A 23,910-nucleotide genomic window follows, 5' to 3' on the forward strand; every position below is an offset into this window, starting at 1 on the left:
TTTAACAATTTACGGAACTATTAATCAGAATTATTATAATCTGAATGAAACAACAATAATCCTTACGATGTTTAATTGAAGATCGAAAGGTATGTTACTGAGAAATAAACACTTAGAACAAAAGAATTATTGTTTAAAAATCCCTATCATATAAAAAATTCATGAGCGAAAAGTATTCTTTTCAATAAATTCTCTTCTGATCCTATTATTATACATCCAAATTAATTGTCTAAAAGATGATCACGTTTAGAGTAAAATACACTGATCATAGAGCCAGTATAAGTCAATCTATCTCAATAATTTATCGGTTAATTAATATTTTGCCAAAGTCGGTCCGACTCAAGATCCTGCAAACTCCACAACCAGTAGTCATTCAGAGTAAAATAAAACCGGAACTATGCGCACAAAACAAATATGTTCAATCTATTCTCTTATCAACCTCAGGACCAATAATAAATCAACAGCAATCTTAACTACAGAGTGATCTAATTTAATTAATGCACATATAACCTCTCTTAGTCAAATATTATTGCTTATGTTATTTTTACTATCATACCCATAAATTATTAGTATTGCTATTATCAGAAGGGGGTTTTGTGATTTTAGTAATTTTATATGGTTGAAATCATGAGCCAATTGAAGCTAGACCACCATGGAAAACCTGGAAGCACTAGACGGCCGTTTCGTCCTACTGTAGGACACTTCAGCAGTGCTATTAGTTTACGATTACTATTAATCTTCCGAACACATGATTAATTATTTAATAAATCCGTTGAACTTCATATACTACTTAGTCTCTCAGTACGTATTTGATTGGATTTGTAATTGAATTAATATTTCACTCACTTGATTTTATCAATACTTAAATTGATCTTTCATCTTCCAGTTTCATTTAATTTATAAGCTTATTGAAGTTAGTAGTATATATTAGTCAGCTCAGCATTAGCAGTTTTATTTTACATAACAAACAATCTTAAATTCATGTACTATAATTTAAAACGGTATCTTTTGCCTTAAATCTGGTTACTTTTTAGATTTAGAATTATAGAACCGGAAAATAAAATTCTTCCTTCATACATTGCTGGTTTAATATTTAAATAAACTAACTAGTTCATATCTCTTTTGAGTAATATATGTTACTTAAATAGTGTAATGAGAAGACGAAATGTCAATAAATTGAACAGAGATTTTTATATGTCATCAATAATATTGTTCCTGATAAGTCTTGCTGATTGAACGCTATACTCGGATCCTAAGCTAGTCTCGTAACCCCCAAGCTATAACTAGACAGCGACTCGAACACGAGAGAAAAGGCGCAAAATATACGAGAAGCACTTTACTCCAAAGGTTCATTAATGTACAGAAAATATAGGGGTTTTATAGTATTTTATAAGTCTTTGGGTTTTCCTGAAAATTCTGGAATGCTACTAAACTGAAATTAAGCTCATAGAGTAAGTTTATGAAGTCATCTATTATTCTGTAAAATGTTGACGAACTGAGTTTAAGAATATTACAATATTTTTGCACTTACCCCGAATTACAAATCAACACTTGGTGTTGTAATAAAAATCATAGTAACCTATATGTAAAACGTACCTTGGGTGCATAACTTAAAATAAGTGTGGATAGTTTGACAGATAGCTGATTAATCCAAGCATTTGTAGGAACTGTTGTTAATAAACAACATTCCTGATGAAATGCTGAAAATAAATTAGACTGACGCACTGATATAGCCAAACTATCTTTAAATGAGAGGTACTAGATAAAATATGAAGAAAAAAATGAGATGATAATACATGTCAGAAAAAAAATTTCAGATTCAAATATTCAATTCCAAATTAAAATGTGATACAAAGAACGCATTCATCATTAATTAACAGGACCAAAGAACCAAGTCCTGTGACCAAACTACTGTCGAACACAGGCTAGATTTTTGTATTCAAAATTCCTTAACAGTGAGCACGGAAAATGTGTGGGACCAAATTATTTCTAATTAAAACATAAAAACGTAATGTAGCTAAGCGAATGATGAATATTCTTATTGAACGAATGTAACATTTTCAGTGCTGTTATAATTTCCCTTATTACGACCCAGCTATTCCTATTGCTTAGTATTCTTGGACACCGATTCACTCGACAAGTCCCCAAATCAGAACATGACTGAACAGGAGAGAGATCATATTCCGAATAACAAGGGTAGATGGAAATAAAAAGCACAATAAGGAAAACGTTAGTATATTTATAGTTTTTACATGAGAAGATTCTAGAGTGTTCTCCAAGGATCGACTAGCGCTGATTACATAAGAGGTAGCCAGTCAGCACGCACCAACGCAATCGTGCATGGAACTTGCCCCAATCCAATATATGTCCCGCTAACAACTGCTATTTCAATTTCATTGTATAGCCTTTACATCTAAATGGGCTTTCCGTCTAATCATTAACATTATTAGTTATAGAAAGGTCGTTCTAATGGATGAAACACAGATTGGGAACTCACTTCAGTTAAATCGATTTGCTAAACTAATTAGTGTTATTAGCAGTTTGAATAAAGAAATATGACAAAAAATCTTTATTCGATGAATAAGTTACGTTATTTTATCTATTTAACTAAACTTTATCTCATAGATTGAGGATAATGAGTACGATCTTTTTAGTCTTTTAGCAAACTTAATATTTTTTGTTACACAATATAGATCGGCAAACTCAAATAAATTAAATCATTATGACGACAATATTGCACAGAAGAAACAAAGTGATTTTATGAAGAGCAAGAATTGTTTGAACAACAACTACAAGTATAGACATTTAATTTTGCATAAATTTCCGCACAATTAATCCGAATAATCGTATAATATTTAAAATGAAAATGATTTCTAACAAACTGATTCAATGTCTAACAACTGTTGTAAATTAAATCTTTTCAAATACGTTTTCTATCTTAATGATATACGTCAATGAATATATAGATCAAAAGCTTCAGGCGCTTACATTGACCTATGACATGTAAAAGAAATTCTAGCTATAATTAACCACTGATATACACAGCCCATTACATCACATAACAATAATGAACGATGTTTACAGAATGTGGTTAGATAATTATCAGCTGTTTCCTGATTAGCAGTATTTATTCAATTGATATCAAGTTATTATTAAGCTTATCTCCAAATGGAATACTAATCCTGAAAAGATACTAAAACGTTATTGCACCTATTAAATCATTGTTTAAATATCAACCCAACGCAGAACATTGAAAATAAAACAGCAATATACCTGGAAAGTATCAGATGAACTATCGTGATTACCATCCATTGTGCTTGGATGAGAAGCCCCAGCCAACCAGAATGGCATTAGCAGTGCAGATTCAACAGTACTCAAATCAATATCTGTGGTTGACTGATTCTCAGACACTCGGTGTTCATCTAAGATGAACAGAGTTAATCGATCAATCAACACCGACCATACACGTAGAGCATCAGGAGAAAAACGAACTGGTGGACCTAATATTAGAAATAAATAAAAAGAGGTTTAAGGAATTATATTACTTAAAAATTTGTCAGTAGTAGGTTTGAATCAGATACACAATCCCACTGAATGAGTATAGAAAAATAACCTGCATTACGAGAATCGAAATCAAAACATAGTAGATTTGTAATGTCCCAATGGGTATAGAAAGGAATTTTTGAAGTTTTACGATTTAGTGTAAATAATTTTACATCTAACATATAACCTTATATAAGCTAATATAAGTTTGTGAATGTAATCGCTTGTATACTAAAATGAAATTCCTTTTTTATTATCAACAACTCATATAAATTCGAAAATAATTGTTATATGTGTTATATATATTCCCCTATCCTTATTATACATTGACTGTTATTGATCGACTGTTCCTTGTTGTTGGATTGTGTCGGATTTTGGAGTGGAAATATATTGACGTTATAGTCAGGCTAGTCTCGTGTTCTTGATCTGAGTTGTGTTGAAGTCCTGTAGAATAGACACTGGGTGAGAATCTAGTGTAGATATTCGACAAAGGTAAATTAACGTCCCACATACGTGTAAACAGTGAAAGGACTGTTATAACAAGAAACCCTGGAGTTATAACAAACATCCTACGTTTATAACAATAATATTATTGTATAACAACACATTGTTATATCTAACTGGTATCAAACAAAACTGCTTAAACTTCGTCAGAAACTAAGTTACTAAATCTAAGGAAATTAAAACAAAAAACACTTAATTAGTAAATGAACAGTGAAAAACAAATTACAATTTTGAAGTGAAAGTTGAGTTGAATCATCGTAAAAACTTGACTGTGAATATATATTGCTTGATATGAATTCTACAAAATCTGGTAATATTCCAATTAAAATTAAGCGGATCAAATTGAGAAAATTTTGTTCTCCAGTTAAACGTAAAATGTGCATCGTAATTGATTTATTAGACAAGTTTAAACGAGGTTCCATATCAATTAGACGAATAATTTGAGTACCCCAACGATGAAAATCATCTCTGAAATTTTAATAAAAACTTATAATTTGAACCATAAAATGTGTCAAAATAAAATAGAGACACTTTATGAGATTTGATGCTTTAGTATGCAGCATCCATGATATACATAGATTACAAATTTACAGTTTAATGTAGAGGGAATCAGATATATGATAACAGTTATAAACAAGTCGAAAATATGTAAGTACATGTGCCTAGATGAACTTAAAGTTTATCAAAATTCGAGGGTATTCACATAACCCTTTCTTTTTTTGTTTTTTTGTTTTTTTTTGGTAAAAAACTTGTTGAAATAACTCGTGCTGAGAATTCTATATTGTACCAGATCATAATATTGAATAAAGCCATTAATAATAAATAAATAAATAATAAATAAATAACCTCCATCAATTTAAAGTTTGATTAACTGGCATCATTAACTATGAGTTTTTACTACTTTATATATAATATATGACTTGGAACCAGTAGTAAAACATTACGGTTGATCACTAACATGAGCCTTACATCAGTTAACAAGACGTATAAAAATTAAGAGGTGAATTTCACACACGCTTTGACCGTTGCATATAATCTATCCTGACAAGCTTATGGTTTGATCTGTTTGGAACTCTACGATTGTTTCTCTTTCAAAACTCTACGTTCGAACGATAAACTACAAAGAACCGCTGGTCATTGATGGTAATGATTACTAAAAACGACAAGATAAAATTGCAAAAACAAATACATCAGTAAAGTAAAAATAAAACTAACTGGGAGACACAAAAAGTTTTACGCATCGAATTTTCCTTTATCCAAAAGCCACCAAGTTCCGCAGATTTTACACATAGAGAAGATATCAAATCAATCTGAAAATGTACAAAAACGGAGAGTGCATGCACAAAATGACATTTAGAAGCCCTAATACATTTATTTTGGACTTGCGATTTCGAACAAATAAAATTTAACAAATATAAATCATAAAATGAGTTTACTATGATATAGTTCAACTATTAATACACGCTCGCAATCACTAACTGACCTAAACATAAGACAAAACAAATTATGAAGCTAAGACATTTAATGGTGAAAGAAAATACATAAAGATAATGTGTACTTGTAGGTAGACAGACTGATAGAGAGGGGACATATGACCTGTGACCTTGGCTAATTGAATAGTCCAAGAGGATTTCATTAACTGGACTGTTAGAATATAAAATTTCATCAACCAATCTTTTCTCTATTGAAGAATAGTGTATACGCGTAAGAGGAAACGAAAGAAATTCAGTTCATTAATTTACCTATACACTTGTAGAGCAAAATATATCGCATTCGAGTTTAGCGTAGCTGTTTCTAATAGCTAAATAGTCTGTATATGTGGCGTAACAGGAATGAAGAAACGTCAGACGACATCCTAATCAGATATTGATTTAAAGGATAAATAATTCATTGAGTGCTTATGATCGTCATAAACAGCCACTTATTATTTCATTCACATAAACACTCAGTGAAAGGAACCTGTAAGATTCCACAATCAAGTCGAAAAAGGTAGGCATCATCTTTCAAATTGAAAAATTTTGATACTACACTTCTGTCTCAGGTTCGCGCTAGTGATTTTATGCAGAAGATTATTGAGAGCTTCACGACTAGACCATCCAGCTCAGAGAACGAAACTTCACCAAGAACACTAACTACTATTGTAGTAGACAGACTGGCCAGGAGAATCGAAAGGTTAACAAAGTTAGAAATATTTAAACAACTATATTGTTGTAAGCTATCATTGCCGAACACGAGTTGAAATAGTCGGCTTTGAGTTGCACTTTTTGCAGGAGAGTTAGTGATATTATATAGTTGTGTAAAAAAAATGCATAGAGTGAGACGTGAGACTGCAACATATTGATTAAAGGTCATGTGTCTTAATAGACTAAAAGATAACTTCATAGTGAACTAAACACGGATGCAGACTACTTGGTTGGGGTCCGCACAACTATCGTAACCAGTGGTTGGAGACTATGGGTGACATGGCTCAGAATCGATCACAATGGCATAAGTGTATACACTCATTGTCATCCTTTAAACAGTGATATTGAAATCGCTTTAGATCTTTCTTTCTACGAACAAATCCTTTCTTTCTGTATTATATCCTTATACACAACCTTTCTTTTACATAATACTACCACTGAAGTAACTACTTCTATGGATTAGGTGTTCATTTTGTCGTGCTAATGAGGTGTGGCAACTTGGACCGATGCATATATGTGCCTGGTCCTACGTTGTAGCTGACTGACTGACTAGCATTTTCACGATTTTTTCTAAAAATATCAAGAAATTAACATAAAACAATCCTGACTAACAAAATTACTTATTAGTAACTAAATAAAACTAGTGAATACATGATAACCGAATTCATAAAAATATGAAGACCATTTATAATTTTAGTTGTATGACACTAACAGGCAAAAGCTCACCTTTTCCTTATCTGGAAGTTTAAATTCTTCTAGCAACTGAATAAAGTTCTGAATAATGTTCTGCGAAACACAAACAAAACAGACATGTTAAGAACTATCAAATTAATGAGACAATTATTAGGAGTGATATTAAAGCACCTAGTCATACATGGTGACACAATGAGAACAAAAGTGATTAAATTCGTAAGAAGCAAATTGGATGGAAGCACTGGTGATTATTTGAGCAGTAAGTAATTAGTATATTGTAATAGTAAGCAAATCCAAAACGTCCAGTCATGAGACGACTACTGGTTATCACATTTAAGGAGACCCTATTTATTCCTCTGTTATGTCCCGATAACAATAGCGAATGGTAACTTTGAGATCTATTTATGAATCAACGCTATGTGTATATTTCTATTGTATAATTGTTAAATAACTAAACCATTCATATTCGCGTCCCTCTTATTATAAGCTTTATTTTGACATATAGACTATTATTATACGACTTACCCTTCTTGAGTTATCCCTAGTCTATTAATTACTGTTCCTCCTATTCACAGCCACATTTGGCTAAATCTTGTACAAATGTTATTTTCTATTTTATTGGTACAGTTTGGTACATAAACTCAGTATGTTTGAAATATAATGATTCATATCTCAAAGGCTGTTCTGGACTTAACTGGCTGGGCTAGGCAGAAAGCAGGACCGACAAGTACTCTAGACTGCGCGTACGGGTTTCGCGTGTCACTGGTCCGATCGATAAATCACTGCTCTCCGATTGACGGTCTTATCACGTTGAACATTAACAGGGCATCCACGAGGCGGTCCGCAAGCTATGACATCCTCTTTCTCAAAATACCGAAGGATAAATAAATGGACTACTGAATACAAATCAGTCTACGTTACACATTATTTTTCCGTTTGATTTTAGGTAATTAGTTTTTCAGTTCTTAACATTTATCATCGTAAAAGATTTTAAATGGTCCTCCTGACTTTTTTTGTGATCTGCTGATGTAAAGTGTGACAAAACGAATTTTTGAACGTTTACACAACAAATACAGTTAAAAGCCTGAAACCAATAAGTGTCCATGTGTACAGAGTTATATTGAATTAAGTTAATTTCCATTTAAAAACTTAATCAAGAAAGTCCTTAGTCGAAACGAGCACCTAGGATTTCCCTACTTCACATGATAACTAAGCTTACCTATCGTACATACTCAACTAAAATACCATGGATAAAACAATTGTTCGTTTGTGGTACAATGACAAATAGGTCATTTGATAAGACCGAACTAGTACACGGAACTATGGACCATACCGATGTACAACAGTAGTAAAATATTTCATATGGAAAACTAGCATTACCAGAAATGTCGCCTTTCTATGATTAGAAGCAGATTTTAGAAAATATAAATCGTAGATGTGACCCAGCTACTATTTTGTTTATCCGATTTGCGATGGTAGAGTTTGAAGATTACGAATTCAACAACCCAGACTGAAAACAAGCACTCAATGAAAAGGTTACGTTTTATCGAGCTTGGAAAGTCTTAATTCTAGATTTAGAGCCATCATTTCAAGTCAACGAGACTATCGACATTATTCCGGTATATTTAGAAATTCCTCGAGAAAAAATAATTTCCCATAATTTTGATATGCAAAACAGCCACTGAGGAAGAAGGACTGTTCAATTTAAGGAAAACTTTTAGTTAGGAAGGAATCTGAATGTCAAGCAATTAAAAGTAAACGGAGTAAGGTAAATAGTTCTGGTTACCTAAACCGTTTAGAGTTGTGAAAAATGCATTTTAAAAAATATTTTACGAACCAAGCTTTCCGATGGAGATGGGCAATATTGCATTGTGTCCAGATCAGATGTGATTAAATGGGGTGGTTGGATTAATTCACAAGTTACAGTTACAATATGTTGCCAAACGGTTAAAATAGCTGAGCTCGAATTTGAAACACGCACAGATAGGGACGGAGATTGAAATGGAGTAACCTTCATATGAAATACAAATGGTAATTGTTATTAGAACAATGACCATAAAAACAAATAGTAATGCGAAATGACACACACAGCAAACGTCTATCCTACAAGATAACTTTTCTAGAATTATTACGCTCATGATTATATTTATGGATAAATTGATCAATCCAATTTTTAGATAATGTAGATCACAGAAACCAATTAAAATGAAATTAAAAAAGTTTGCTTGATATTACGAAGGCCCACATATACATATATACTAGGCCATGGTTATTTTCAAATATTTATATCAGTTTATACCAGTTTGGGCACCTGGTCAGTATCACAGCCCTCACACAAATCAAATGAGATTTGTGTGGCGCATATATATCTGGTGCACCTTTGTACCAATATTTATGTGTTTAAATAAATAAAGAAATAAATGTTTAATTTGCTCATTCTGAGAATACTTTGCAGGGTAAAGTATATGTATGCTTGAATGAATGGTTCCTAATGTTTTCAATGGCCATCATATAATTTGAGAAAATATTCAAAATTCTGAATGCATTCCATGTTATACTGGTTGAGACTGCTTATTTTTAAATCAAAATGATCTAAATATTGAGATTCTGGAGAACGAAACTGCCTCAATCTCTAAGATAATGTGTTTATTACAAAAAAGAATGACGCTACAACTCAACATATATATATATATATATATATATATATATATCAGAATACAAAAAAATATACCTTCTTATATGTTAGCGACTCTTGAATTGATTTGGATATTTTCAGTAAATAATTTACACAACCACACCAAATTATATCAACACTTTGAGAAGGTAAACAGTGAGTATGCATTTTCAACTCATCCTGAGACAATGAGGAACGATATTTACAAACACTACGTATCCAGTATAAGAGGCCGACCAATAGTGGATAACTGTTTTGAGTCAATAGTTGATTACTGACAGATAAACGAGGAACTAAATAAATAAAAATAATAAACCATATCAAGATATCAACTGAGAATAACATAGTACATCGTAAAATCAACTTAACTATATCAAAAACCACTCAAACACCTGTTATAGAAAAATGATAAATATACTCAATCTATGATGTTTGACATCAACTGTGAAGAATTAACTTTCGTTTTGCACTCTGTGTTTGCTTGATTCTCTTCGATAAACTTAAAGATCAATGTTAACGCCATAATTACTAAACATTGAAATAAAACTTCAATTAGTAAGACTTTTCTTGCGTTAGTAATTTAATTAATACGATTGCATTAGTCTTCCTATACATATACTCTGAGTTATTCATCGATTGATCTGTTTAGGAATACTGTAGGTTTCTCATGATTAAGTGAGCCTTCGTAACTCTATTTAAATCCTCCTGTAGCCCCTCCAAGGGCTACTGCTGGTCACAAGTACGGATAAATGAGGAGGGTTGGGCATAAGGGTTAGCGACCTCATCCCATAGAAAAATAACTCACTAAAAAACGCTAACCAGAAAAAATAATTCAAACTCTGCCCTGGGAGTTGAAGAAAGAATTATGACGTCTCATGGTGAAAGCCAAGTTCCTTAGGAAGCCACGAGGGCGCTGCCCCTTCTGACAACCAGAGCGACAATTTTTATAGGTACATGGAACGTCCGGACAATGTGGGAAACCGGGAGAGTCTTCCAACTTGCTGCAGAAATGAGGAAATATAACCTGGAGGTGCTTCGGATCAGTGAAGTACATTGGACGCAGGTTGGACAACAACAACTAGCTTCAGGGAAGCTTCTGTTATACTCCGGACATGAAGAAGAAAGTGTCCCACATACACAAGGAGTTGCATTGATGCTTTCCAAACAAGCACAAAATGCACTTATAGGATGGGAATCTCATGGATCAAGGATCATCAAAACCTCCTTCAAAAAAAGAGAGAGAGGGCATTACAATGAACGTCATCCAATGCTATGCCCCTACCAACGACTACAATGAAGACGTTGAAGATCAATCCTACGATAGGCTGCAGTCGATCGTCGAGAAGTGCTCAACAAACGACCTGACAATTCTGATGGGAGATTTAAATGCCAATGTTGGAATGGACAACACCGGACATGAAGACATCATGGGATGACATGGAATGACTGGAAGAAAGGAACGAAAATGGTGAGAAATTTGCAAACCTATATGCCTTCAATAAACTGGTCATAGGTGGCACTATATTCCCACACAAACGCATACACTGAGCCAAATAGACTTCAGTGGATCACACAACACAGAACCAAATCGACCATGTCTGCATCAACAAAAAGTTCAGGAGGACGATGGAAGATGTGAGAACCAGGAGGGGAGCTGATATGGCATCAGATCATCACTTGCTGGTCGTCAAGGTGAAATTAAAACTGAAGCAGCACTGGACAACGGGGCGGACAACATCACAAAAGTTTAATACAGCTTGTCTTAGGGATACTGACAAACTCAACTAATTTAAGATAGCCCTCAACAATAGGTTCCAGTCCTTTCACGAAAAGTCTTCAACAGGGTATTGTTAAACAGAATGAGAGGCTCAGTAGACGCCAAACTTCGAGACCAACAGGTTGTATTCTGTAAGGATCGGTCGTGTACAGACCAAATCGCAACTCTACGGATCATTGTGGAACAATCAATTGAATGGAATTCATCATTCCACATTAACTTCATTGACTGAGAGAAAGCATTTGATAGTGTGGACAGGACAACACTAAGGAGGCATCTTCGACAATACGGTGTGTCTGAGAAGATAGTCAATATCATACGGAATTCCTAAAATGGATTAATCTGCAAAATCGTACATGGAGGACAGTTGACAGACTCGTTCGAGGTAAAGACCAGTGTCAGACAAGGTTGTTTACTCTCACCATTTCTCTTTCTCCTGGTGATCGACTGGATCATGAAGACGTCAACATCTGGAGGGAAGCACGGGATACAATTTATTATTTATTTATTTATTTAAACACATATATATTGGTACAAAAGGGCACCAGGTACATATGCGCCACACAAAATAATGAAAGTAGGAAGAGAAGGGATGAAAAGATAAGGCGGACTGAAATTTACAACCAGAAGACTCTTTCAGTTAGGAAAGTTAGAACCATTCTTTATGTAGAAAGTAAAAGAAGGTTGCAGCAGGATCGCCACTGGCTTCTATTCTGAGCCATATCTGATAACGTCTCTAGCCACTGTGTTGCACCATCTCTCGGACCCCAACCAAGGAGTCGTGAAGGACCAACAGAAGCTAGCCCTTTGCAGCTCTCTTTCATGCCACGACACCATGTCATACACTGACCTCCACGGGATACAATGGACAACTAGGATGCAGTTGGACGATTTAGACTTCGCAGATGATCTGGCTCTTTTATCTCACACGCAACAACAAATGAAGGAGAAGACGACCAGTGTAGCGGCAGCTTCAGCAGCAGTAGATCTCAATGTACACAAAGGGAAAAGCAAGACTCTCCGATACACTACAGCATGCACCAATCAAATCACACTTGACAGAGAAGCGTTTGAGGATGTAAAATCCATTACATATCTGGGCAGCATCATTGATGAACACGGTGGATCTGATACAAATTTGAAGGTGCGGATCGACAAAGCAAGAGCAGCATATTTACAACTGAAGAACATCTGAAACTCAAAACAATTGTCAACCAACACCAAGATCAGAATTTTCAATACAAATATCAAGACAGTTCTACTGTATGGAGCTGAAACTTGGCGAACTACGAAAGCCATCATCCAGAAGATACAGGTGTTGATTAACAGTTGTCTACGCAAGATACTTCGGATCCGTTGGTCAAACACTATCAGCAACAACCTACTGTGGGAGAGAACAAACCAGATTCCAGCAGAGGAAGAAATCAGGAAGAAGCGCTGTAAGTGGATAGGACACACATTGAGGAAAGCACCCAACCGAGTCACAAGGCAAGCCCTCACATGGAGTCCTGAAGGCCAAAGGAAAAGAGGAAGACAAAAGAACACATTAGGCCAAGAAATGGAGACAGACATGAGAAGAATGAACGAAAATTGGATAGAACTAGAAAGGAAGTGGCAGGACAGAGTGGGTTTTAGAATGCTGGTTGGCGGTCTATGCTCCATTGGGAGTAACAGGCGTAAGTACGTAAGTAGTAACTCTACTTAGCATCACCAGAGGGTTCTATGCAATTAACTGAAAACAGAGTACTACATATAAATTGAAATATGTACTGCACCAAGAACTCGACAAAACAATCAGCCCATTCGAAACAAGACAAAAACACCACCTACAAGAAGTCAAACAGAAAACTGACTACACTTATTTGGACAATATGAAAACTTATTAGCCCCATGCGTAGGATTACAGATGACAACAGACTTACCATTTAACTGATGAAATTTAACTGAAGATTCACTGAAAAAGCAGCTATATACATGTTGAACAAGTTCAAGGGCTTTTAGATTTCCTTCATATACATTTCCTTGACTAAGTTTGTATGGGTGAAGCTGAGCTAAATGAATAAAGTTAGAAAATATGTACACTTGGTAAGAGAAAGGAAATAACTGCATCAAACAAACAGAATGAATTAATAAACTGAGAGAAATAAATGCATAAATGATGTGATCATTTACAAGCTGTGGATCAACCCTATAAGATAAAATAATATGAAATTTTGCATAACAGTGTGTTAGCTCAAATCTTCATTCCTCCCAGAAAGAAAACATGCAGCAGTTATTGACTTTCTAATAAAATAGGACAAAATAGACAAACCAAGTGAGAAATAGCAATTAGAATGGTAAATATAATAGATAACCTAAAGACCAATAGTTACGTATATTTGATTATCAACAACTGGTATGCCAAGGACTAGATCATTGCATAACTAAGATGAATGTGTTTTTATGGATTGTTGAAATCGTCCAATACCTTTTTAACATTATTTATTCATTTATTTATTTGAACACAAATATTAGTACAAACAGGCACCAGATATATGTGCGCCGCACAAATCTCATTTGATTTGTGTGAGGGCTGTGATACTGCCCAGGTGCCCAAACCGAAACAGGTGGTTTTCTCAGGGGGCCACATTCGGAGCCTTTGACCTAAAGGTCTGATCCACAAGGCAATGGAACAACGTAAGGAGATGCAGTCCCATGGTTGCTGGTGACCAACGATTGATTCATACGCCATTTGTTCCATCAGGATACTGGAACCCATGCGCACCATTGGTTTGTAATCAGGGTTTTCCAACTCCCCTAGATGGATTCTTCATAACCACCAACACTGTTAAAGCTCAGGGCATTCGCTTTTCGTCCTCTCAATTTCGTAAACAACACCCCCACCACGAGAAGACAATGAGTAGGACTTCCCTAGCAGAGGCTGTATACGTGTGGCCGTGTGAGAGCATTTCGAGGAGAGCGGACCCTCCACACCCTCGGCTGTACCAGGGTATTTAGGGGCCTTTTAACATACATAAATTACATGTAACTTAGTAATCGGAAACAGGTTTATATACGTATCTTTAGGCTAAACTTCGCTTCATGTGAAGGCTATTTTTTGGCTTACCACTAAGGTACCTAATTCCGAGTAGATAGAGTAAGGATGAAATCTATAGTCTAGTGATCAAACGTTGAACATTTTGACCTCTATGATTTGTTACCAACGTGAAACATTATGATGCAATGATTACAGTAAAAAGTGAAAATATTGGGTTTCAAATTGATGGGAACACAACATTACCATTGAAGGTGAGAAAAATATTTTGTAATCTTTCCCTAGTTTAGATTATGTAGGACGGATAAATGATTGTAGAAACAGTGGAAACTATTTAAAGACGGTTTAATAAAAACACTACTTTGGATCTGAGCAGAAAACCAACATCACTGGTTTTTAGTTACTAAGACGTAAGTTTAAACGTTACTCTACTACATCTAGTTTGAGTAACCATGTAGTGTCACTAGTTTTCATACAAGTATAGCCCAAGGCCCCAATGATAATAACCTGTACTTAATCACTGAATTACATCCTGAAAGTTATTATCAAAAAGAAATCACACAGCAACAATGTCCTTTGAGAAAAATTACTATTCCATACACTAAATATAAACATCTCTGACAATTAGGGTTAACAACGACTAAACAAATAAAAAGAAGCTCAAATACAAATGAACAGTTTACTATTCAATAAAAGTTTTGATTTTGCTTAATAAAAGTAAATATCGATGGCATTTGTATCGTAAAACTTACGATCTCCTTGAGGAGTACTAATGCTCAAGTACCGTCCCAAAAGGTTTGCCAGGAAGGGAGATAAAAACTATAAAACAAAGCATTGCAGAAGATAAGATTATCTTTCCACGGAAGATTGATTACATGTATGAGTAAACAAACACTAACGGGTGATCATAGCAACTGAACAAAAAGGTGAGGTAAACGTTGATTAGATAAAAAAGAAATACTCTGACTTAATAAATAATCCAACTAACTAGTTTACTGCCGATGATTCTCGGAAAAGCCTCACTAATATCTTCAATTACTGAAGGCTTCGAATCAGTCAGTTGCGAGACTATGTACATTGAAAACTGTAACACATAAATCTCATTCATATTCAGACTTTTAGGTCTCTGTTGATAAAAGAATTGACTAAAACAATCATTATCATTCCTCCATCGATTTTGAATATTACTTTAGTTGTAGGAGAAAAAGAAAGGGATCAGCTAACAATCTAAACAATAGCTAGACATCGTTATGTATCACGGCTAGAATACGAAATGTTATAAAAAGGTGAAGAATCAAAAAAATTTCATCTTGTCTTACATAGTCCTCAATTAAATCACGTACAACACAGAATCACGAGCTATTCACAAGTAAAGTCCAACTAAAGTTAAGATGTATAACAGTATTGATACGTCACTATACTTGAGAAAATGACATAAGTTAATGACCGCATACGGATTTTAATATAAAAACTAAGTCAAACCTAATGCCAAGTAATCAGTGGAGTACGTCAACTATACGATCTCTTTCTGTAAACTAAAGCCGGATCCCACTTATCACACTTTGAAAAAAAACTTAATTATTACAAGTCTATGTACTGACCAATAAACAAGTAACAGTTATGAAATATGTCACGATTACAAGCAATAATAAGACGACTAACCATATAAATAAACTAACAATCAATTTGTAACTTACCTTCCTAAAACCATCAATAAGTAAATCTGAATTTAAGCAGCAAATGAAATGCCACCATGCAAACAGGCGAGCTTCTGAATGAGCTAATGTAGTTGGAAAAGCTCTAAGTAGATCGAAAAGTTGGAGTAATAGTCTAGGGAGATCTGTTAAAATAAACAAAATCAGAAAAAGAAATCAAATTTCAACATATCTATTTCTAACATTTAAATATACCATAAACATCAAAACAAGAAACTAATAATTCAAAATAAAACGATTTAAAAGCGTCAGACCAACTTTATCCAGTATTTTTAATATGACTAAATGTATCAACAACAAGAGTAAACACTAAGTAATTTTGTTTGCATGAATGAAAATCCATACCATTAAACTTTGAACCATAGCGAGATAAAGTTGTAACCAGTTTAATGAAGATGTCTAGGGATAAAACAGCTGGCTCTTTTGATATTTCTTCGGAATCTTTTGTTTCGTCATTTATGTTACCTGTATCTTGAGAAGGCGTACGGATTGCACACATTAGAATTTCGATTATTTTCACTAGAGACGATTCATCCATTATGAACTGAAAAGGATGGTGAAAAAGACAGTAGAAATAAACTGATTCAGGTGGATAATTTACTTGAAATTTTAAACAAAATTTTTTTTGGAAATTTTGCCTTACAGTCGTGATAGAAAACACAAAAGCTTGATATATTTTGCTCTCAAAACTAATATGAATCCGATCAGAATCATATATTGAGTACAACGTATATTTATTTTCCTTTACTGGTTTCTGAAAACTTTACATTGCAGTTAATAAACGGTTGTGCTACATAGTGTCAGTCAGTCACAACGTAAAATTTCGTACGTACGTACATCAGTTCCAGTTGCCATACCACATTAGCACACAGATGCAGTTGTCCATTCAAATCCTATAGTGGTAGAAGTAGTAAGAGTATAAGCAGTAATCCGAATGATTAGGGTTTGAAGATGTTATTGAAGGAGTATAATAAAGCGAAATAAATTTGGAAAGAGGAAAAAGATGGAGACAAGAAGGATTCAGAAGATTAGAATTAGACAGAACACAAAGAGTGGATGCACCTTCGAAATTGCAAACGATTTTGAGCCATGTCATTCAAGGTCTCTAACCATCGATTGCTATCATCCCGCAAATCCCAACCAGGTAGTATACACCTACCAGCATGGTTCAGTCCAATTGTCAGTGACTTCATGGATTTGTGCCACGTTCTGGTCTGGCCGCCCCTAGCTTTCTTCCAACCTACTCCTACACCATAAAACATTGCACGTAGGGGCAGTCGGTGGTTGGGCATACGTAACACGTGTCCCAGCCATCTCAACTGATGAAGTTTCACTACTTCATCAATCGATTTGCCATCCTTACCTAGTACCTGTTTCCTAACAACTGCATTACTTACTCGGTGGTCCCAGGATATACGAGCAATGTTTCGAAGACACCTATGGTCGAATACTAGTAGCCTACGAATATCCTCTACTCTTATCGGCCATGTTTCACTGCCATAAAGTAGGACTGAACGAACTGTTGCACAGTAAACTCGTGCTTTGGTTGCTAGACGGATATCCCACCTCCGCCATAAATGACGCAAGTTGGCGAAAGCTAGACGAGCCTTCTGTATCCGTGCTGAGATTTTGTCACATACCAGACCACAAGGGCTGATGAGAATCCCAAGATAAGCAAAGCGGTCGACACGCTCAACTACTTCACTCCCTATCACTAGTTCAGATGCTGATGCAACCCAATCCTGAAGTAACAATTTGCATTTCGAGGGGGAGAATCGCATCTCGAACATGCGTGCATTGTTGCTTATAGTGGTCAGAAGACTCTGCATTTTGTCAGTGTCTTCACCAAATGGAACTATGTCATCGGTGTATTCTAAGTCAACAAGTGAGTCTCCTGGTAAAAGTTCGACTCCTCTAAATTTGGATGAGGAAAGTGTTATTTCTAAAAGCACGTCTACGATAAAGTTAAACAAGAATGGAGAGAGTGGACAGCCCTGACGAACACTACTTGAAGTAATCAATTCTGATGACAGTTCGCCATAAGCTCTAACTCGACCAGTTGTGTTCGAGTAGAGAGCCTTCACAAGGTTTATGTAATTTCTTTGGTACTCCTTTCAGTGATAAACACTGCCATAGAACCTCACGATCAACAGAGTCAAATGCCGCCTTAAGGTCGAGAAATACTACTATTATGGGACGTCTGAATGTGTGTCTATGTTCTAGGACCTGACGTCCATGTCGAAAACCAGCCTGGTTTTCTCTAGTCTGTTCTTCACGAGCTTTGGTTAGGCGTCCAAGTATTATTGAGGCTAGTATTTTAGACACTATATCAGTCAAACTCATTCATCTGTGATTGTCACAAGAGGGCTTTTTTCTTTTCTTATAGATTGGCACAATCGGTGATTGGAGCTAGTCAGATGGAACTACGTCCAGTTCTCAGATTCTATATAAGACCTCAGGTAATCTCGCTGTTAGTACTGGACCGCCATCCTTAAAAATCTCAGGGGTAAACTTGTCAGGGCCTGCTGCTCTCTCTCGTTTTAGATTTCCTAAAGCTTTTTGAACCACGTAAAGAGTTGGCGGACTTGCATTAACTTGCCGTTAAGGTCGACTGGGGATCGAGGCAAACCAGAGTGTAGCTGAAGGCCAGTTGAACTGATCCCTAAAGTGTTCTGCCCATTGATCCAGTCTCCTGGATTGAGAATGAATAATATGTCCATCTTTATCCAAGATAGTTTTGCTGACAGTTTGGTTCCTAATACCGGTTTCTTTAATAGGTCTGAACATTTGTTTGCGGTTGCCTATTGCTACTGCCTTTTCCATCTCTCTTGCTTTCGCTACCCACCACTGTTCACGATCATTGCGTTGGCTTCTTGTTAACCTGTGCTTAAGTAGACTCCGCTCTTCGTTATGTTCAGAGCCGGATGAGATGAATTTTCGAGCATCTATCAGTGCGGTAGATGCTGCTGAGATCCAGTGTTTCTCTCTAACCTTATGGTTCACCGTACTAGCAGATATCACTGCTGTTTCCACAGCTTTTCGGATGTCATTCCAAGCTGCCTCGGGGTGGACACAACTTATATGGCTGCCTAACTGTTTTTCTAGTTGTTTCGTGTGCTGTTACGGATATGAGGGCTAATATCACTACCCGGCTGCCCACACCGTGTTAATGCACACAGAGCTCTATTACTAAGATTAATGTTAGTATGTAAGTAATACTACTGTTTACCCAAGAATATTACGGTAACTTGTGTACATCATCTATAGAGTAGATATAAAAGTCAACGCAGAAATTCAAAAGAATCCTCATGTGTTAAGGTTGCTACATCTTACATCTATCGAAGAGAAATACAAAAAATAGGGATATTAAACCATACAGAAATGTATTTCAAGAGAGAAAATCGTTGGCAACAAAATGCTCAAACACAAACTGGTTTCAGCGGCCCAAATACAATCTTTTTATCTCCTCCAGGATCCCGGGTTTCAATATTGTCATATAATTCTTATTTAGCGAAGTAATTTCTACTTCACCAAACCGTATTCTTTCATAACAATTTCTCTTGCTATCACTAATAATACGAAACCAACGACGACCATAGTATTCATATTATTAATTTCCTTCGCTGTGTTGTGTGGCAACATAAGCTGATATACATTTGTGCCAGGTCCTATGTTACTGATCACTGGTTGACTCGTGACTTCGAAAATATATTAGCACTATCGCAAGAAAATAGCAATGCCACCTACGGCCTTCAACTATTTGTCCTTACCATACCAAAGACCCCACCGAACCTTCCTACGCAAATCACCATCAGTCACCTTATTAATTACTTTGGGAACTCATTGCTATTTCGCAGCATATTACTAATTCACATAACACAAAACCTCAGGACAATGATTTCGACTACATTACATATGATTTAACAACCATAGTCGGCGCACATTCAGTAGTATCAACCGACTTACCTTCCAGGTCCTGGAACTCAAGGCTGCTCGATTGCTAGTAGTCCATCCAAAAAACTTAGGATCCAGACCACAACTAACTAGTAACGCTAGACAGCTCATTTAGTCAGACTTCCCAATGGGACCATAGAAGTGGACTGGCTTTTAGCCATAACTCCTAGGATAAAGAACAAAACTATCTTATCTTAATACAAGTAACTCAGGACTTACGGCAGGAAACATGGATACAAGTTGCTTGAGGATAACCAGAACTGGGCCAGGTTTCTGTAACAAAATATCGGCTATCATTGAGAGCATTTTCTGAAAATAAAAGCATGCCATTTAAAGTCACTGAATAACATGAGTAAGATTAGATATTGTTATACTATTGCTATATCCAGAATAACAATATAAATTTATCAACGCTATTCAGATCCTAATAAATGTAAAGGTTAAGCAGATGTGTTGTACAATTACGGATATTAACGCGTGACACAAAACACGTATTTTTTACGTACTGTACCTTTTTATAAGTTTAAATTTAGAAAAACAGGCTCAGAATTAAAAATTGCATTTGGAAGATAACATCAATTCATGACGACAAAATACTCATTTCAGTTGAAGCAACTATAAAGGTATGATCAAATATAAATTCGTATTTATTCTCTTAATAGTATCTTGAGTACCCACATAATATCTGCAGTTAGTACACAGCATGACAATCTGGCGTAGTAGTAGAAGAAAAATTAACAGTGTTAGTAATTTCGTTAATTCCCACATGTTTGATAAACATTGATAGATCTCACGATTATAGTACCAAAAGAAAGTTGTTGGGATATCAGAGCAACTTTACTGAGACTTCATTTCCTAGTCATAATCGTTAATAGGCTAAAACCGTCTAATAAATCTTAATCGAAAAACAAACATCATCAACATAGAGCTTGGCACAGATGTGCGCTGGTCCAAGTTACTATTTATTAATTTATTTGAATACAAATATTAGTACCAACGGGCACCGAATACATATGCTCCACACAAGTCACTTGATCTGTGTGAGGGCTGTGATACCCCACCACCACGAGAAGGCAGCGAGTAGGACTTCCTTGCAGAGGTTGTATACGCATGGCCGTGTGAGAGCATTTCGAGAGGGAGAGCGAACCCTCCACACCCTCGGTCGTATCAGGGCATTTGGGAGTCCAAGTTACTATACCAGATTAACACGACGAGACAAGAATAACAAAACAGCTCGAAATGATGTAGTAACAGTGATATAAAAGAAAACTGAATCTTGGAAATATGGTTTGAAAAGGCAGAGTAGAAAAGTATATATGGAGAAATATTGAGACTCAATGTTTATAGGCATATAAAGCGTGAATAGACCTGTGCTATCGTGACTGATTTCAAGACATCACCCAGTCTCCAACCACTGGTCACGATTATAATGAGGACCACAACTAGGTAATCTGAACTTACGAAATCACTCAAACTGACAGTCAATGACTTCACGGACTGATGCAACACTAGTTCGGTCGTTTCTAGCTTTCTTCCTACCTACCTTTGTAATAGAAAGCACCATTCGTCGAAGTAGGTGGTTATGCATATGTAATCCATAGCCTAGCCACCTCAGTCAATGAGGTTAACTTTGTTATGGTTTGCAGTAAACAGTAAGTCTTTGGGAGCTTAAACTAGCGCAATAGTACATCAATATCATCAGGATTAAACAAATAAAACGCATGTCAAGTTCACTATGTAAAAAAGATGATAGAACTTTTACACCGATAAATTACGAAAATCCCGTAAACGAAAAATACCTTTAGAACTAGATAACACTAAAAAGAACACAACCAGATGATCTGAGTAGGCTCACCATGGGAGATAAGTCGACAACTTCTCGCAAGCCGAAAAAGTGGGCCTTTGGTACCAAACCGCTATTCTGTAGCTTCCTTTCAACATCGATCAGTTTGCCAGACAAACTGCTTAACTTCTGCATATACTTCTCCGGAACAAGCTTTGCCAGAGCCATGCCAAAAGCCAGGATTTGGACCACAGAATGTAAAGCTGATAAAGTAGGTTGGCGCAAAAACAGAACAACTTGAAACTCCCACAGCCTGTAAATAAACGGTAATTTTGTTACTTTACGTGTGATAGGAAAACTACCCAGGATGGCCTGGTCGATTTTTGAAAACATGAACCTGGATCAGACAAACTTCCACATCGAAAAAAACTCCGCTTACTTCTTTTTACCCACACAATTACAGATAAGTTACTTAGAACTACAGATACAATAATTCAGGCTCATTAAACATGAAGTGGGATATGCCTACAAAGAAAACATCAGTTCATCATATCCTCCCCTAAACCAAACGAAAACACGAAAATATGTTTAAATAGCTACAGGGACACATTGCATAAAAGTGAGGTAGTCTAATTTTTTTAATTTGTCACATAAACATTAAAACCAAATGAAGATATGAGTGAAGACCACTAATTGAGAAAAATATCTTAAGTGATACGAATAGGTGTCCGAAAGAATATAAAGAATAGATGGTCCACTGTTATAGTGAACGATATTTCAGTTTTATCTAGGATCCTAAGTCAATAATCTCCAGCATTTTGAAGACCTCATCTAACAACACATACTGCCTAGAATGAAACAAGTTAATTGACCGATGAGATAATCCAAAATGATGATTTTTCAGTTTCCGGTCTTATAAATTATTCAGATTGCAGATTAGACACTAAGTTTCATCCTCAATCCAAATAATTGCTAATTGGGATCTTATATATGCGTGCTATAGCCACCACAATAATCTAGTGACATTTAGACGATGTGTACAAGATAATGAGACACATTTACAACTAAGATGTCACATGACTGGTAAACGACCTAACACTAGGGGTAGACATGTGTTCGACATCGATAATATCATCAGGGTAGATGTGAGGTAGTTTCCTATAAGTTGGAAAGAACATTGGATCCGTACACTTTAAGTTGAGACTCACAAAACATAGTTACGAACATTTGATACAATTAGATATCGAAAAGCGAAACGACATTCGTGGACAGTTTTATCACGTGCTCAAAGGCATAAACATATAGGTCACGTCACCAGTTAGTTCACAATCATAATCAGAATACTAAGACAAGACACTCAACCTACTTATAGAAAGCGGTGGCCGCTTGCTCCAAAACCTCAGAGCTTTTTGTGGCAACAGTATTTATCTGCAGAAAGAAATCGCATGTCATATCAGACTGAAATATAAGTTAGTATTTAGCAGTACTAGAATTTTAGAAGAACCAATGGCCTCCGAAAAATCTTCGTTTGCCAGCAATGAAAGACAGCTGATCCAAAGTTTTTCTTTCCTGCTGTTTTTCGTAACACTTAAAACCGCGGACACAAGATGGTCCTTTCGTTTAAGATTCAAAAGTTTAGTTGGTCTGCTTCGTCAGAAAATATTATGAAGTCAAACCTACAATACTCCGAACTTTACAAGCATTGAAATAAATTCAACTGCATATTCGCTTTTCTGAGTGGAGGATTCGCAAAATCTGATAAGCCCGTCAGGACCGAACACCAACTTCTCTAAATTTGCATACGAAATTCCAGGAAAATTGTTAGTTGATAGAAGACTAAAAATGATACGGCAAATATATCTCGTACTTTTGGGTTTCGTCAATAATTTTAGTTGGGTCTCCTCCAGAACGCATACATTTCACAAAACTATCAACTGCATTGGCCATTTAGCAACAAAAACACTTCACGCGCTGCTCACTTATACCTTCAATCTCGGCATATTAAAACTCATTTCAGTGGACGAACACATAATTATCTTTATGAGTCAGA

The 23,910-nt window shown here is 35.7% G+C and overlaps 1 protein-coding gene across 1 annotated transcript in view; it reads right to left on the reverse strand.

Annotated features, from left to right (window-relative positions):
- Positions 1–23,243, reverse strand: part of Smp_144160 (hypothetical protein) — a gene marked incomplete at its 3' end in the record, with an annotated part of 49,505 nt that extends 26,262 nt beyond the window's left edge. The window contains exons 1-10 of the mRNA XM_018795080.1: positions 23,227–23,243; positions 21,933–22,173; positions 20,297–20,386; positions 16,469–16,667; positions 16,106–16,248; positions 6,957–7,016; positions 5,263–5,357; positions 4,274–4,515; positions 3,274–3,500; positions 1,597–1,758 (exon numbers count right to left, since the gene is read on the reverse strand). Coding sequence (XP_018649428.1) covers positions 1,597–1,758; positions 3,274–3,500; positions 4,274–4,515; positions 5,263–5,357; positions 6,957–7,016; positions 16,106–16,248; positions 16,469–16,667; positions 20,297–20,386; positions 21,933–22,088 — 1,374 coding nt within the window. The 5' untranslated portion in view covers positions 22,089–22,173; positions 23,227–23,243. The remainder of the gene's footprint in view (positions 1–1,596; positions 1,759–3,273; positions 3,501–4,273; positions 4,516–5,262; positions 5,358–6,956; positions 7,017–16,105; positions 16,249–16,468; positions 16,668–20,296; positions 20,387–21,932; positions 22,174–23,226) is intronic.
- Positions 23,244–23,910: the final 667 nt, after the last annotated feature.

The sequence above is a fragment of the Schistosoma mansoni genome, chromosome 1 (assembly GCF_000237925.1).
Source record: "Schistosoma mansoni strain Puerto Rico chromosome 1, complete genome".
Taxonomy (NCBI): Eukaryota; Metazoa; Platyhelminthes; class Trematoda; order Strigeidida; family Schistosomatidae; genus Schistosoma; species Schistosoma mansoni.